General features: G+C 35.3%; 1 protein-coding gene across 1 annotated transcript; it reads right to left on the bottom strand.

Moving 5' to 3' along the window:
* Window positions 1-1,480: 1,480 nt before the first annotated feature.
* On the bottom strand, window positions 1,481-2,969 carry LOC128546379 (uncharacterized). Its single transcript, XM_053516846.1, has 2 exons — window positions 2,927-2,969; window positions 1,481-2,761 (listed from the first exon to the last, which is right to left on the bottom strand). Exons 1-2 carry the CDS (start codon window positions 2,967-2,969, stop codon window positions 1,950-1,952), a joined length of 855 nt encoding a protein of 284 aa, XP_053372821.1. The 3' UTR covers window positions 1,481-1,949.
* Window positions 2,970-17,468: the final 14,499 nt, after the last annotated feature.

The following is a 17,468-nucleotide window of genomic DNA, read 5'->3' as shown; positions in this document are numbered from 1 at the left end:
ATGACTGACTACAGAAGGTAATAAAAATACCCTTGATCTAGAGAATGCTTCAACCTACTAAACTTCAAAGTTTAAGTTTGAAATTATATTGTACACGTTTGCTTTAATTTAAGGTGAAAAATAAACTAGAGCTCTATGATAAAAATCGAATAGCTCATTTCGGTCATGTTAGACAGTGAGAAAGCAAACATGTCGTACGTATTATTTAGCATAGATGATTTGCACTGTGAATACATACTTTTTACACCCTACATTTAATTCCACGAGTACATACATATATACATATAAGCCACGTCATGAGAAAACTAACATAGTGGCTTTGCGACCAGCATGGATTCAGACCAGCCTGTGCATCCGCGCAGTCTGGTCAGGATCCATGCTGTCCGCTTTTAAAGCCTATTGCAGTTAAAGAAACCATTAGCAAACAGCATGGATCCTGACCAGACTGTGCAGATGCGCAGGCTGGACTAGATCCAAAGCCGCCATGTTAGTTTTCTCATGGTGCGGCTCATATATATTTACCTTTACTTTTATACATTAGGAATATGTTTTGTTTTACATTTAAGATCAAAGCATTAACCCCTCGTGAAAATATAATGCATGTCGCGTTCACTGTTGATATATAATTGTTACATTATATTTTGACTTTACACTGAAACAAACAAATACCCTTTTTGCATATTCATGTATATAAAAATATAAACAAACAAACAAACAAACAAAAACGGGAACAATGTTTATTTTGTTTGATTGAGAGTAGCATCGAAACGACTTGACCTTTTCCCAGGTTTTGTTGTAGGGGAATGACTCCAGGTGCCTCTCCAGACATTTTTTGGGGGCTCAGACTAGTACCTAGATCGAGACAATAACTCAGCTGGATGGCTTGCTTACGAGAAAAGTTTTACATCTCAATTGAGGTTTTGATCCGACGTAGGTGATGGGCGAGGAATTCGAAGCCAGCGACCATGACCATCAAGTTAACTTTTTCCTTTGCAAGTATAAAACTTAGATATTTAATTAAATTTCATGAACATAAATGATACTCTCAATGATATTTACCACGTCAGAAATTACAAATGGTTTGCCGAATACACCATACTTTTAATTAAAAAAGTTTACACGCCATGTGGGAAAGCACGAAATTTATGTTCTTGGACGTACATGTGAATCGTCATGTTTGAAATGTAAACAAAGGAATCAAAGTAACTGCTTTCATGTTCGTGGTAAAGATCGACTTGTCATGCTTCCTCTGGGTTTTTCATACTTGTCGCCAACCTTTTCGCCACTTTGAAAAAGTTGATGCCACTTAAGAGCCACTTTTGAGCCAAAGTTCTGAGCCACTTTCATTTCTCTCATTTGGTTGTCTTAGTGTCAGAGCATATGGAAATTAATTTTTGTAAATAGATTCAAATTACGTTAGGAATGATCATAAGGTGTATTAAATAATTTTAAAAGTAAAAACAAAGGAAAATTCAGTTTCTATATTTAATGTTAAATATACTTAAACTATCATATAATATAATCTATACTGTCTTATTTACATAAATATTACACAACAAAAATCAGTCAACCAATTTAGCACTCAACATTTCTTGTTTCTATATAATGTTGAATATTAACTATCATGTAGTATAATCTATACTGTCTATTATTCACATTTAACACAATAAAAATCTGTCCATCAATTTATCACACAGCATTTCTTGTTTCTATATCTAATGTTGGTTGATTACATTTTACACCATAAAAATCTGTCCATCAATTTATCACACAACATTTGTTATATAGACTGCTGTCAAAGAACACATTACACTAGGATAACTTAATCTATCATGAGTATAATTTACACTGTCTTAAATTATCAACAATTAACACCATAAAAATCTGTTAATCAGTTTATCTCACAACATTGTTATATACATGTATGCTGCATTCCCAGAACATGAATATTACATTAAGATTCTCCTAGTCTTCAGAGTTTTCCATTTCTTAAAAGCACATCCAAAGTCAAAGTCAGTTAAACCTGGCCCATCAATTGAAATCCTCATCAGGTTGTTCAGAGCTGACATTGCTAGAGAGTTTCTCAAGCAAGTTTTGATAAGGTTTTGCTTGCTGAACCCTCGTTCACATTCAACAGTGGAAACAGGGGCCACGAGTAACCTCCCAGCTGCCTCAGAAGCAGCTGGGTACACATCTTTATTTCTTAGTGCAAGATTTGCCATGTCCCTAGTGGATTTGACTGATTTATTGCCATTGTCATGGCTTGCATGGGCAAAATTTAGGAAGCATGAAAGTTCATCCTTGCAACCTTCCACCCCAACAGTGGCAAGGTATTCGTTGACCACATCTATGTCAGTACCTTTGCAGGTTTTACTGACTAATGGATTAAAGAAATTACTGAGAGCAGTCAGAACTGAACCATCCTCATTATCAGAAAACCGGACATTTACACTTTTGACCAGACCAGTTACAAACTGGTCACAAACTTTGACTGCCTCATCTCTCTGCTTAGAACTGTCCCTAATAGTGTGACATTGGAACTGGAAAGTGACCAGACCATCAGCATCAACTTGGGACTCAGAAGGGACCTGATCAAGAAATTCTGTGAGCTTTTGACCATTTTTCTTGACCTGCAAGTCACTGACACAATCAATAGTTGACCTGAGCAAAGGAGTAACCTCTGTGAAATCAAGGTCCTGCTTCTGATACATCTTTGACAGGATTGCCAAGGGTTTCAACACATCAAAAAGAAAGTGCACGACTTACAAAAACTTGAAGCAGGTAAGCGACTTGTATAGGCTCAGTGCCTTTCCTGAATTCTCCTCAAGAAAGACAGAAATCAAATTAGAGAAGTTGGTGACCATGGCAGACACTGATCCTTCAAAACTGAGCCAACGGGTATGAAATACCTCCTTAAACCTCTTACTTTGACCTGATGTTAGAGACTGAACAGCTGCAAGCATGGCCATATTCTTAGGGGAATAGTAAAAATACTTGTAAACACTGTTGATGACCTCTTGCACTTTGACATCAGCACCAGTGCAACAACTTAACGCTAACCTGTGGGCAATGCAAGTTGTGATTGTCAATGTTCCCGATACGGAATACATGTATATATATATATGATTAATGTTAATAGGCCGTGAAGCAGTGTAGAGTGAAAATTTTGATGACACGTTGGTTTTATTTTGTAAGTGTGAGTGATCATCTAGTGATCAGAAAAATCGGACAGTGGGATGTTATAAAAAAGTGATGCTTTATTTAGATTATAAAGTGAATCGTACTCTACAATGAGGTCATCTAAGGTAAAATACTCTTTTTATTGCGTTCACTGAAGGAAACATGGCGGACAGTATTTTTGTGAAAAAAAGCGGTGCACGTGTGATTTGTATAACACAGTTTAACGACGATTTCTTAGAAAACTAACGCTCAGCTTATTTACACTGACATATCCTTGACTGATGAATATATATATTGTATAGATATGAGAGACTTCGTTACAGTACCAAATACTGTCACCGAAAATTTCTATGCATTTTCTTCTAGTGCTCTGTTGGGACATGCTTTTGAGAGTCATTGATACTTTATAATTTAATCTGAGATACATTTTTTTTATTATTATTAGTTTCTTTTTGATTCCCGTGCATTTCTCACGCTGTTACGATAATCTCAGTTTTACATCGGAATTGCGCATTGTCAAAATAGCATAGTTCTTAATGTTACTGCAACAGTTTCTTAAGTTTTGCTACCTTCAAGTGAACCAAATGTATATAGGATAAAAAATGATTTCAGTATTACGTATCAATGAGTAATGAACTTTAAAGGAGGCACAGAAAGCCGCAGTAAACTTGCATGAAAAAGATGATAAATACAAGTATTACAAATTGACAATGACATATATAAGGCCAAAGCAATGCATTTATTGTCTGAACATTCTATCAAATTTATTTAATAGTATGCACAGTATTTGACGAATTAAGCTAAGTTTAGATACCACTGTTTCTGCGGTGAAAGATAGTTATTTGTCTTTGTTTTTAAACTGTACTGAAAAGAGACTGACTTAATAAGTTTGCAGACGAAATAGGGAAAACATTAAGTCAGGGAGGGCCTGATTTTCACGAAGTTTTTGCGTGAGGAGAATCAGTGAGCAGTAACTAAATTCCGCACTTTGTGCGTGAAAAAATCAACTACATGGTCTGAAAATGAGTACGTCATATAAAGTTTGCTGTTGCTCTTACCACACAATTTGCTCCTAGCTCTGAGTATTGAAATTTTTGTCTATTAAAAAAGCTTCTCACAAACATCAAATCAAGACTTGAACTGTACATGTTAGTATGTGTTAATGTTGTCATTTCTGCAAAAGACTAAGGTAGTGGACCCTTAATGACAATCGGCAATTTACGTGTTTTCCGTATGTGATTTCGGCATTTTTCGGTTTTGACGAAAAGCTACGTTCTGCATTACGACCGAAGAAGCCGAATCATCGAACTGGAATCCGTAATCACGCGGATTGAAGCCAGGATTGTAGGTTCTACATTTAATGTCTTTTGTTTTTTCAAACCTCATTTAAAACCTGGGAAAATTCAACGAATGTAAAAGGTATAATAAAGAAACATTATTTATTTTTCTCTTCATTTGAACACTTAAAGACTTTCAAATAATATTTCTGAGAGTCAAAAAATTGGCTACACCATCATTAGATGTAGATTTTAATGACAAAACTGCCTGATTCAATATCAAATAATCAGAAAAGATGTAAATGTCAGCAGAAGTTCGCCGACTGACATGATTTAAGTAGTAGGCCTAAAGATCATTTATCAATACCTCTCATACCCCATAGCACCGGCCTAACAGATTTTCTGTTATATTTAAGAAATAATATATCCCGGCAAATAGTGATTTTGTCGTTGGATAAAATCACTGTTCAGATGCGAAAGGTCTTATTCAGAGCGATATAATGGTATCTGAGTACTTCATGACTTTGTTATAATAACATAATAAAAGTACTGGAAAAAGTAGTAGATAAACGCATTGAGTACCACCTGGCTTCGAAGAACCTACATGAACAGCATCAGTCTGCATACAGAAAGCATCACTCGACAGAAACTGCACTTCTCAAAGTTCAAAATGACATTCTTCAATCCCTGGATCAAAACGAAACCACAATCTTGGCAATGCTTGACTTATCAGCTGCGTTTGATATTATCGACCATAGAACGTTGCTTAAACACTTGGAAAAGGACTTCGGGATCATAGGCAAACCACTACAGTGGATGACTTCTTATCTATATGACCGCTACCAAACAGTCTCAGTAAAAGGCGAACTATCTACTCCAGTCCAAATGAAATACAGTGTTTTGTTTGTTTGTTTTGTTTTGGGTTTAACACCGTTTTTCAACAGTATTTCAGTCACGTAACGGCGGGCAGTTAACTTAACCAGTGTTCCTGGATTCTATACCAGTACTAACCTGTTCTCCGCGAGTAACTGCCAACTTCCCCACCTGAATGATCAGAGGTGGAGGACGAATAATTTCAGACACAATGTCTTTTATCAAATCGTCACGGAGAACCCGGGGATCGAACTCGCGACCCCGCGACCTGTAGACCAACGCTCTCCCTACTGAGCTAAGCGGGTGGGCTGAAATACAGTGTACCACAAGGGTCTGTCCTAGGACCGAAAAAGAGGGTCATGATGACCCTGAATCGCTCACCTGAGTAATATGAGCCACATGTTTAGAATGGCGAACTGATGCTAAAATATTAGAAAGTAGGTCAGTAGGTCACATTCATGGTCACTGAAAGTCAGTTTTAAGATCGGTGTGCAAAACTGTACAGGTCGTCCAAATTTCAAGGCTGTATCTTTAAAAAACATGATAGTAGGTCAGTCGGTCAAGGTCACAGTCAAGTGACCCCCTAATCACTTGGGGTCATCAGGTAATTATAATTCAGCAGTCTAGGAAATATGATCTGATATTTTTTTAAGTATCTATTTCTATATAACTCATATAACAAGTGACCCTCAGGACCCCAAGGGCAGGGCCTCTTTCACCCAAGGGGCATAATTTGAAAAATTTTGGTAGAGGAACACATGTCAAGGCAACAAACCAAATATCAAAAGTCTAAGGCCTTGCAGTTTCAGACAAGAAGATTTTTAAAGTTTTTTCCTATATAAGTATATGTAAAACTTGAGACCCCCGGGGCAGGGCATCTTTTCACCCCAGGGTTATAATTTGAATAATTTTGATAGAGGACCACAGGGCAATGCAACATACCGATAATCAAAGGCCTAGGTCTTGTGGTTTTAGACGAGAAGATTTTAAAAAAATTTACTATGTAAGTCTATGTAAAATTTGTGACCCCAGGGACGGGGCCTCTTTTCACCCCAGGGGCACAATTTGAACAATCATCATAGAGGACCATTAGATGATGTCGCATGCCAAATATCAAGTCTCTATGCCTTGCGGTTTTGGACAAGAAGATTTTTAAAGTTTTTCCTTTCGGTTGCCATGGCAACCAGAGTTCTGCATGGAGTTCAATTCTTTGAATAATTTTGAAAGAGGGCCACCTAAGGATCATTCCTAAGAAGTTTGGTGTAATTCTGCCCAGTGGTTTTCAAGAAGAAGATTTTTATTTAGAAAATGTTGATGGACGGACGACGGACGACGCACGAATCACGACGGACACTGAGCGGTCACAAAAGCTCACCATGAGCCTTTGGCTCAGGTGAACTAAAAACTATATAATGTACACAAAACCCGTTGGTTCAATCTGCAGAAGCCATGGACTGAATCATCACTTTTATGCCGATGACTCACAACTATACTTGTCGTTTAAGCCAAAAAATATTTCCCACTAACACGAAGCCCTATCTCGGATTGAAATCTGTCTCAGCGACATAGTTTCTTGGATGCATCAGAACATGCTGAAGCTCAATACTCACAAAACTGAGGTCATTTTGTTTCACACAAATCACACAAAAATACCCGAAGATATCTACGTGAAAGTAGGATCCTCACAGATTAAACCATCAATTTGTGTGAAGAATCTCGGTGCTAGAATAGGTTCAAACATGGTCATGACACAGCATGTTAACACTCTCTGTAGAGCTAGTTACGCACAACTTCGGCAAATTGGCCACACCAGGCAGTACATCACAGCTGATGCTACCAAGTCTCTTGTGAACTCTCTGGTTACACCGAAAGCAGACTACTGTTACTCGCTGCTGTATGGAATTTCCAAAGACTCACTGCAAAAACTTCAATGTGTACAAAACACAGCGGCCCGCATCATAACCAGGACTCCAAGATACGAACACATCACGCCGGTCTTGAAGGAGTTGCATTGGCTTCCGGTTCAGCACCACATTGAGTTCAAAATCTTGATACTTACATACAAAGCCATGCACAATGAATCTCCGAAGTACATTGCCGATATGCTGGATATGTACAAGCCTAGCAGAGACTTAAGGTCGGCAATTGGCCCGGTGTCTTTGGTTGTACCGAGGAGTCGAACAGTAAAGTTTAGTGACAGAGGTTTCGAGCATGCAGCTCCAAAGCTTTGGAATGCCCTCCCAGCAAGCATCAGAGATTCAAGCTCACTCTCTGCATTTAAAAAAATCTTTGAAAACGCATCTCTTTCACATATGTTATAAATAAATAACACAATCTGAAATACTGTTGAAAATGGCGTTAAACCAAATCACATTCACATATGTTATAGATAACAAAATCTGAAATACTGTTGAAAATGGCGTTAAACCAAAAACCATGAATTAAGAAAGGGATTGGTCTCGTAATATAATTTAAGGTAACTTTACATGAACAACCAAACTGAGGTTGGTCACATTATTTACTCGTATAGACGATAAGCTGCTACAGAGGTCTAAAGATGCATTTTAATCATTTAATACACACATAAACAATTGTAAAAATGCGTCTAATATATAGAATTATAAAATCAAATGTTCTGAAACTCACCATGAAAACTAGTCATTTTTTGTGCCCATTTTGCGGAAAAGTTATTAATATCTTCATATCTTTGAATATGTCCTTCAGGTGCTCCACCTATGAAGAAAAGAACTTATCCACTCAGTTTTATGCTATTTCCTCTGGAATTTTATCACTAAACTAGAGATGCTTTTGAGAAAAGCGCATGTCTCCCACAACTGCCCCTATGAAAAATGTCTAATTTCTCTAGATGGTTTAAACGAATGGATCCAATTACTAGTAGATGGTCTGGACGAGTGGATCCAATCAGTCATTCAAGGGCCATAATTCAAAAATGCCTGGGCGGATTTGGCTAGTTATCGAACTTGGCTGAGGTCTTATGGTCAAACACATTTTGTTCAAGTTTGGAAAAGATCGGATGAGAAATGTTTGACTTAGAGAGCGGAGCGGATAAGAGTAAAAAGGCAGATTTTTCGGTTATTCAAGGGCAGTTACTCTAAAATGCCTGGACCGATTTGGCTAGTTATCGACCTTGGCCGAGGTCTCATGGTCAAACACATTTTGTTTAAGTTAGGTGAAGATCGGATGAGAAATGTTTGACTTAGAGTGCGGACAAGAGTAAAAAGGCCGATTTTATGTCATTCAAGGGCCATAACTCCAATATGCCTGGACCAATTTGGCTAGTTATCGAACTTGACTGAGGTCTTATAGTCAAACACATTTTGTTCAAGTTTTGTGAAAATCGGATGAGAAATATTCGACTTACAGTGCGGACAAGCTTTGTGACAGACAGACACACAGACACATACACACGCACACACACGCACACAGGAGTAAATCAATATGTCTCCAACACCACTGTGTGGTGGGAGACATAATTATAAATTTCCGTATTTTGTTACAAATAAATTCAGTTACAAGGGGCTATGCAATTCCAAAAATATGTTTATCGTAAAACTCACCCAGTCCTATGAACAGAAAATGAACCCAATCATAGCTGATTTGGGGTATATTACATTATGTTTTATGACCCTTGCATGTTCAAATACAGAAATCCTTATCTAAACTGGCTCTATATTTTTTGGGAGGCAAGAGAAAATCAAGAAAATGTACTTTATCAATTACATTAAACATACATTAATTTAGTATGGCCTAAGATCCACGCTTTCCATGAGATTTCCATGCAAGTCAGTAAAGTTTTGACATTGAGGGTTATTCAAACAGTAGCAAACACATTTGAACTAGTACACAGATTGAAAAGATTGTAAACGTTTTATAAAATTAAAACACAATGTAGAATTACTAAGAAATGAACACATCACTCAAAACTCTTAATATACGAGGTTGTAAAGTCTCAGAGATGAGGACAAAGTACATGTAAACTTATATGTACTCTGAATTTTTTTAAGGACCCTCAAACTGCAGGCAGGTTTCAACTTTTTAGGGTGTAAAATATAGAAATTTATAATTTACTGATGAAATTCCAGAGCAAATAGCATAAAACTCAGTGGAAAAGTTCTTTTGTTCATAGGTGGAGCACCTGAAGGACATATTCAAAAATATGAGGTTATAAATTATTTTCAGTTTGGATACATAACTTTTCCGCAAAATGTGCACAAAAATTGACTAGTTTTCATGGTGAGTTTCAGAATATTTGATTTTATATTTTTATAAATTATATGCATTTTTACAATTTTCTATATGTATTTTAAATGATTAAAATGCATCTTTAGACCTCTGTAGCAGCATATCGTCTATAGGAGTAAATAATGTGACCGACCCTAATTTCGTGACGCCATCTTGATTGTCCATGTCAAGTTACCTTAACGTTGAACATAATTTATGGATGATCTTGTTTTAATTACTATTCATTTAATCTTTTACCAATGTATTTTCATGTACGTATGAGTTCTTTATGTTTTTGTAAAGCACTTTTGAACGTACATATTTTGTATGAAAAGAGTGCTGTATAAGTAAAGTATAATAATAATAATAGTAATAATAATAATAATAATAATAATAATAAAAACGTGTGAATATATAAGAGCAAAACTAGCTTACTTGCAATACCGACACAAACAGCAAGTACTAAAGTGATCTTCATGACTATGGCACTCTTTGTCGACGACAGTAAAATTCTGTAACAGTTGTGATTAGCAATGGGAAAGAGTGCCTTTTTATCTACGATATTATCATAAAAACGTGACATTATCTACGATATTATCATAAAAACGTGACACGGACTTGACCCTGTTTTCACGATTTTCACAAAATGGTTGTTAATGATTAAATCCTGCACATAAACGGCATAACGTGATCATGTCAACTCTCTGCTTCCAAAAAAAGTTCTGCAACGTGATGACAACAACAGGTTATGCAACGCAATAGACCAGCTTTTACGGAAGACTACGGAAATACCCGATGTTTCACGACGGTCCCCAACTTTGCCTTTTTCTAAGACAAAAAATATCTTTTCTGTACTGCTATGTAAACAATAGGAAAATAATTTTAGGTTACAAGATGTATGAAACTGAACATCGAACTCACCCCACTCGGGAATTGATATAAGGTTCTTCGCGATCTGTTCGTGTCATTTTTATATAAACAAAGCCGTTCAAAGCCAGGCCATGATAAAATTGACTCAATTTTCGGAGAAATCATTGCTCTAGTTTTCAATCATATATCTTTTACTTTTTATTTTGAAAATTTTCAAATATACTTGCGGCTACCTTGTTAAGTCGCTTAAAACAATCTCACTGGGACTTTCTTACATACAGTTCAATAGCGTATTCAATTTAGCAGAATGTATTTTTTTTATTTATTTTTTTGCTGAAATGACAAATGACAGATCTATGCTTGACATTAAGGTAACATTTTATGTCACAGAACATCAACATTGCAATCAGTTTGGTCTCATTTAGACTAGCCACTAGACTAATAATGACGATTTTGTAACAAAATTTCAACTTTTGAAATGAATCTTTTATTTTATATACTAGTGACAAATGCCAGTCTATTTTAGAGATTTTCGCAGAGAACTGATTGTAATAGGACATAGGATATAGACTGGCTATATTCACAATTTTACAAATAAAATTTAAAATTTTAAATAGTCTAGGAGCTGGTCTAGGTCTCATTCTTAACTTTTAATTTGAAAATAAGTATTTTCTTGCATTAGATAGGACGCACACTTTTCTTTTGATTTCTGTTCAGCACTGACAATATTCTTCGAGAAAATGTAAGTTACATACATTTAAAAAGGCACCATGTGCTACAGCCGTTGGAAGTTTCTTAATTTTATTTTGAAGTATTTAGTGTGTTTAGGCCATTACTCCCTTCGTCAGGCCATGTCTATTTCCCCGGGACATGGAATTGTTCCGCGTGTCAAAATCCTGCTTTTCGGAAACCGTCTTCTGTGTAAAGTCTCGCGCACCCCTCCCGCCCCTTTCCTGGAGCAAAACATTGATAGGTTCAAAATCACGCATACCAATCAGACGCCGTTTATTCATTTTTTATGTGAATATAAACAAACAAGGTTATTGCAGATGAAACTTTACTTAACTGAATTAGGGATTTTTCATACTAAACCCTTCCTAGGGGTCCCCATGGCCGAGTGGTTAAGGTCGAATATTAAACCGCCAGGTTATAATTTGCTTCTTTTCCTCTATTACGTTGGTTCTATCTATTAAACTGCAAGTGTCCGAAATATTGCCCCGATTTTTAACTGGGGCTTTTGACATAATGAAATGTTGGTAAAGTTAGGTTATAATCTATAACCCCTTCGACGTAAAACGTTTAACCTTTAAACTGCTAAATTTCTAAAATGGACTTGTCCATCATTCAATTTGAGCATTACCATTTATTATTCGAAGGGATGTTCACTGAGAATTTACTGAGTGCAGGCCATGATCAGCCTGTACGGACGTGCAGGCTGAAATTGGTCTGCACTGGTCGCATGTGCCAGCAGGTTAAAGGTGAAAAACTGTAGAAAGATTACTTTTTGTTTAAGGAAAGTAATCAATGTTTGAGTCTCTGCTTTTCATCAGTTCGAATGTTTATTTTCATTCAACATCTGTCTCATAAAGGTTGTCCCAAGCGTACATTATTCAAGCTTTTAAAGTCGATTTTAATACAAAAGAAACATTATAGATGACAGAAAGATAGTGTTTTATTCAAAATATATGTTTCATTACCATCTAAATGTAATAAATAAGTAAATAAATGAATAAATGAATGAATAAATATGGAGAAATAAATAGATAAATGATAAAATGAGTGTCAAATGTGTAACTATTTGATGATGAGACAACTTTTTTCAGTGTTTTGATATGTCCATTGCACACACGCACGCATTTACGCACGCATGCACACACACACACACACACACACACACACGCAAGCACCCATCCATCCATTCATACATGTATTTCTTGTTATCAGCCTTCTAATAAAATAAAACTTAATGTACTTTTTATTTCACTGTTTAAAAAGAAATTTTGATAGGAAATTTGAAATAATTTCCATTTTTGTATATTTTTCAGCCGACTGATCAATAGATGTCGTGAAATTTTGCTGTCACAAATTCTAATGAAAGTACATATAAAATTATAGATACAAATCATACAATAAATGCGTAGTTATTAAAGTTTGAACAACGGTTTTAAATGTTGACTATTTTTGTAGTTACATAATCATACTAAAATATCTAATGAAATTCAAATAAACATTCATTGCTATAACAGGTAAATAAAAATCCCACTTATTGGAAGTCTTTATATCACAAAAATAAATACATTTTTATTTAACATTGAACTGGAAATTGTGTCACAATTTCTAAAAATGTCGACGTACTATGTATAATAGTTGGCCGAAGATGTATTGTATATTGAGAATATATCAACATTTTTTGTCCAGCAGTGTTTCTTGAAATCTTCGAATACGAAACAATTCGTACAAAAGTTTTACTCTCGGCAAACGTGTGAAGAAAAACCAAACCTTACGCTGAAATTTATGGCTGACCTATTCAGGGCTCAATTGTCATCCAGTAGATTTATTCCGTGACCTTCAAGTATGGATTCATAGGAACGACTGACATGCTCCTTGGTTTTTTCTAACTTTCTATCAAGTTTCTTTTTGGTCATACTTTTTGATTTGCACATTTTGAGGAAATCTTCTGGTATAACTTTCCAAACTGGTGAAGACAGAAACGGAGCAATCACGTTCAGGCCTTCCAGTATAACTTTGTCTGCAAATTCTCTGTCCGTTCTTCCTTTCTTGAAGTGATCATCCACATCTTTCCAAATTTCACCTATTGTTTTGTTTTTATCTAAAGTACATACTTCTCTCAGGAATGACTGCCAGTCATCGACTCCTTGGAACACCTGAAGCTTTATGTCATTCTGCAGCAGTAGACATAGACCTCTTATATGCTCTTTTTTATATATGAGATAGAAGTTTGCGAATTTGACATTCATTTCCACTTTAACATTTCTTTTTGCTTTCACAGTTTTCTTGAAGGCAACAAGTAGATCGGCACACAGGTGATTATCCCCGTTTTTGGCCTCTTGAGTGCATGGTGAGCAACTTAAATATATATCCAATACAATCTTTGCAATCGGGTTTTCGTTCGGCTTGCAACTTTAAAGCTCTTTATTTTTTCACTTAATCTAACTAGCATGCGTTTTTCGGCATGGTCTCCAGGTATATTCTCAAATATTTCCCATTTGGCTTTCGAAGGAGATTGATTTGCATTTGCTCCCTGTGTTGTTTGACGATCACCAGAGGATAATGATAAGTCGGACATTAGTGCCGTTACATCTTTTTCTGTGAGTTCTTCGTATTTCATAAGCAGTATGGTTTCACTAGGCCATGCTGGGCCAGGTATGTTGTATCGGCCGAGGTGACAGAAACATCTCTTCACATCATCAATCGATATTCTGTAACAAGTAACAATATGAAAAGATGCATTTTAAATTAAAAACATGTATAATAATTACATTTCAGAACAGAAGACTCAATCTATCTGGCTTACAGAAGGTCGGTGGTTTTACCCAGGTGCGAGCTCGTGCTTGAAATAATGCCCGGATGGGCACATGAGGTCTTCCTCTGCCAGCAAAATCTGGAAAGTGCTCATCATCGATGCAGTGTGCTCGTCTATATGGTTTTAAACCGGTGTCGAGGGTAAATAAGCACAAACATGAGTACTGTAATTGTGCAGGTGTGACGTTAAACCCAGCAAAATTATTAAAATTAATTATTAGAACTTTCAGCACCAGCAATAGAATTTTAGGATTACCTATGACGAGCTTAATGTTTCATTCAATGATTCAATCGAATACCAGGTTTTTTATTGATCTAAAAAAGGCATAATGTTACAGATCAACATAGCTGCACATTTTTAATTTACCGTTTTCTGACTTTGAAACATGTACGGCATCTCTATCTAATAAATACAATTTGATTTATCATATATATAAACTTGATTCTTTAAGTTTAAATATACACTGACATGAATTAAAAGCGCAACGTCCATATATTGCAAATATTTCATTCATGCAATTTGTATCCAAACATTTCGAGGTACATACGTGAATATTTTTTTTAAATTTGATATAAAATGGTGATTTCTTTTGAGTTAAATGAAACGTGACTGTTTGATTCATATGCACGTTGATCTCATGCTATAATTATTGTCATACAACAGTCACAGAGCACATTTGCAAAATAATCGCTTGTTGCTTGGTGAACTCAATGTCAATGCCCTATCTCAATTTTACCGACACTATCTAAAATATTTGAAAGACATATAGCGATTCAAATACAATCTTTTTTCAAAACATTTAACATCATTCACGAAACTCAGTCAGGATTTAGACCCAATCATTCATGGCATACAGCTCTTACGCGATTAATAGATGCCTGGTTAAAAGACGTAGATTCAGGGAAATATGTAGGTGCTGTATTTCTTGACTTAAGGAAAGCATTTGATCTTGTTGATTACTCTATTTTACTACATAAACTAAGATTATATAAATTTACAGATAGTACAATTAAATTATTCCAGTCGTATTTATCCAACAGGAAACAGTTGATTAAAGTTGGTAACTTCAGATCCGAACAAATGACCGTTAGTTCCGGCGTTCCTCAAGGGTCAATTCTCGGTGCCCTGTTATTTTTACTTTATATCAATGACATAGCATTATCAACAACCGAAGGTAATATTGATCTATACGCTGATGACTCGACAATATATGAATCTGATTATGATATGAAAATTGTTGAAAGTAAACATGCTGTTACACCCATCAAAAACAAAATGTATGCTAATATGTATAAAACACAAGAAGCGCATTGCAGCAATCTGAACTTAACTATTGGTGGATCTATCATAGAAAATGTAACAGTTCAAAAAGTTTTAGGAATCTATATCGATAATACACTTTCGTGGAATATACAAATAGATAAAATATGTTTGAAAGTTAACTCAGAAATTGCACTATTGAAGAGGATTGTTTATTTTTTAACAGAGGATATGAAAAAATTATTCTACAATGCATATATTTTGTCTGTTTTAGATTACTGCTGTACAATTTGGTCTACATGCAGTAAAGGCTCATTAAATAAGATTTTTGCACTTCAAGGAAGAGTTGCTAGAATTGTTTTAAATAAAGAATTGCAGACAAATAAATCTGAAATGTTAAAAAAACTCGGATGAATGAAATTTTCTGACCGATGCAAATACCAATCTGGAGTAATGATATTTAAAACTACAAAAAAAAACTGGTACCATCTTACATATCTGATATTTTAACATTTTCCAGCAATGAAATTTATGGCCTTAGATCAATTGTACATAATGATATTATAATACCTAGATGTCGCACGAATTATATGAAAAGATCATTTGGTTATAATAGGATCTGAATAATCTACAACTTTTTTTCTGCAATTTCTATTTCTTTATTTTCTTTTAATGGGTGAATGCACATCTGAGTGATTTTACTTTTTATGATTGTATACATATTTTATTTTTCTAATTAAATGGAGTGTTTGTCAAGAGTGAATGCTGTATTTTAATGTTCATTATTCTAATTCTGTCTTATATTATAATTAGATAATCAGTTTTAATCTATCTTTGTGCGTAATATTACAGAAGGCCACATTGAAACTTAAGATATTTAAAATGTTCTAACACTGTTATATATCTTTATGTGTTACCTTCTTTAAATAAAGTTATTATTATTATTATTATTATTATTATTATTATTATTATTATTATTATTATTATAACTCACAAACAGTCATTTTCTCCGAAATTTCCCGACTTTTCTGAAAATTAACACCTGTTAAATTAAATCGTTATGGACTTTTATTCTTATCTAAAGAAGGCATATTTTAAAATCTTAAAATGAAGCGCTAATACATGTCAAGATCAAAATACATCCCTTTATCATGATACGTGAATGTTACCGAACGTATACCAGGAAGGTTCCGCGTATAGCGTAACCACGTCAATTTTATTTCGTCAACGTCATCTAAGTAAGCATTTAGCAAAGAGAAAATCGGAAAAAAATTATAATCGGAAATATGGATGAATTGATTTATCTTTTACCGGTGTCAATGTTTTGTCGATATTTGTTATTCGTTACAAACGACCAACTATAATTTGATTTTAACGTTTGGGAATTCAATTTACAGGCTCGTCTGTTGGTTAGGGGAATCAGCACGATTTACTTTTCCTTATTAAGGCAAGAATCACTATCGTATTGAATAACATTACCTAAATAACGGATCGCTCCATCATTAAACGTACAAAACATCACTGACCTCAAACCGAACTATAATTACATATCCGAAAAAAACTTATCCAAACAAAAGCTTGACGAACGGCAGTCGAGCTCCATTTAGCAAAGAAAGATCACAAACACGTTACTCTTATTAATTAACTTAAATATAGCACTGCATAGCCAAATGGCTAATGTCATTGGCTTCAAATCGCTTGCCCCTAACCAATAAGGGCTTGAATCCTCTCTTGCGTGTAGAACTCTTTCACATCAGGAAGATATCGAACTGGCTTACGGAAGGTTGGTGTTTTCACCCGGTGTCAGAAATAATGCCGGTGTAACGGTCATTTTTTTCCCCGGGAAAGAAACTGATTGGTCAGTTCTCCCCCCCCCCCCCCCCCCCCCCCCCCTCTCCCCTAGTCAATTTTCCCCCCATTTGCAACTGGTTGCTCTTGATCATTCTTATGGGGGGGACTAACTAGTCAATTCTCTCTCTCTCTCCCCCCCCCCGCCTATCGTCAGTTTTCCTGGCTAGTCAATTATTTCCCCTGTCAGTGAATTATTATTCTTGGTTATTCGTAACTAGCCTGTCTTTTTTATATTTCCGATAGTCGGTTTTCATTTAAATTTCATATATATAAGAAATATGTTTCATATTTTGTGTACATTAAAGAAATGTAACTAAATGAACTTATTTCAACTTCTGTTATATTTTTTAATTGATGGCCTTTTTCCTGTT

This window comes from Mercenaria mercenaria, chromosome 10 (assembly GCF_021730395.1).
Source record: "Mercenaria mercenaria strain notata chromosome 10, MADL_Memer_1, whole genome shotgun sequence".
Taxonomy (NCBI): Eukaryota; Metazoa; Mollusca; class Bivalvia; order Venerida; family Veneridae; genus Mercenaria; species Mercenaria mercenaria.
Note: the sequence above shows the minus strand (reverse complement) of the source record. Positions and strands in the feature narration are given on the sequence as shown.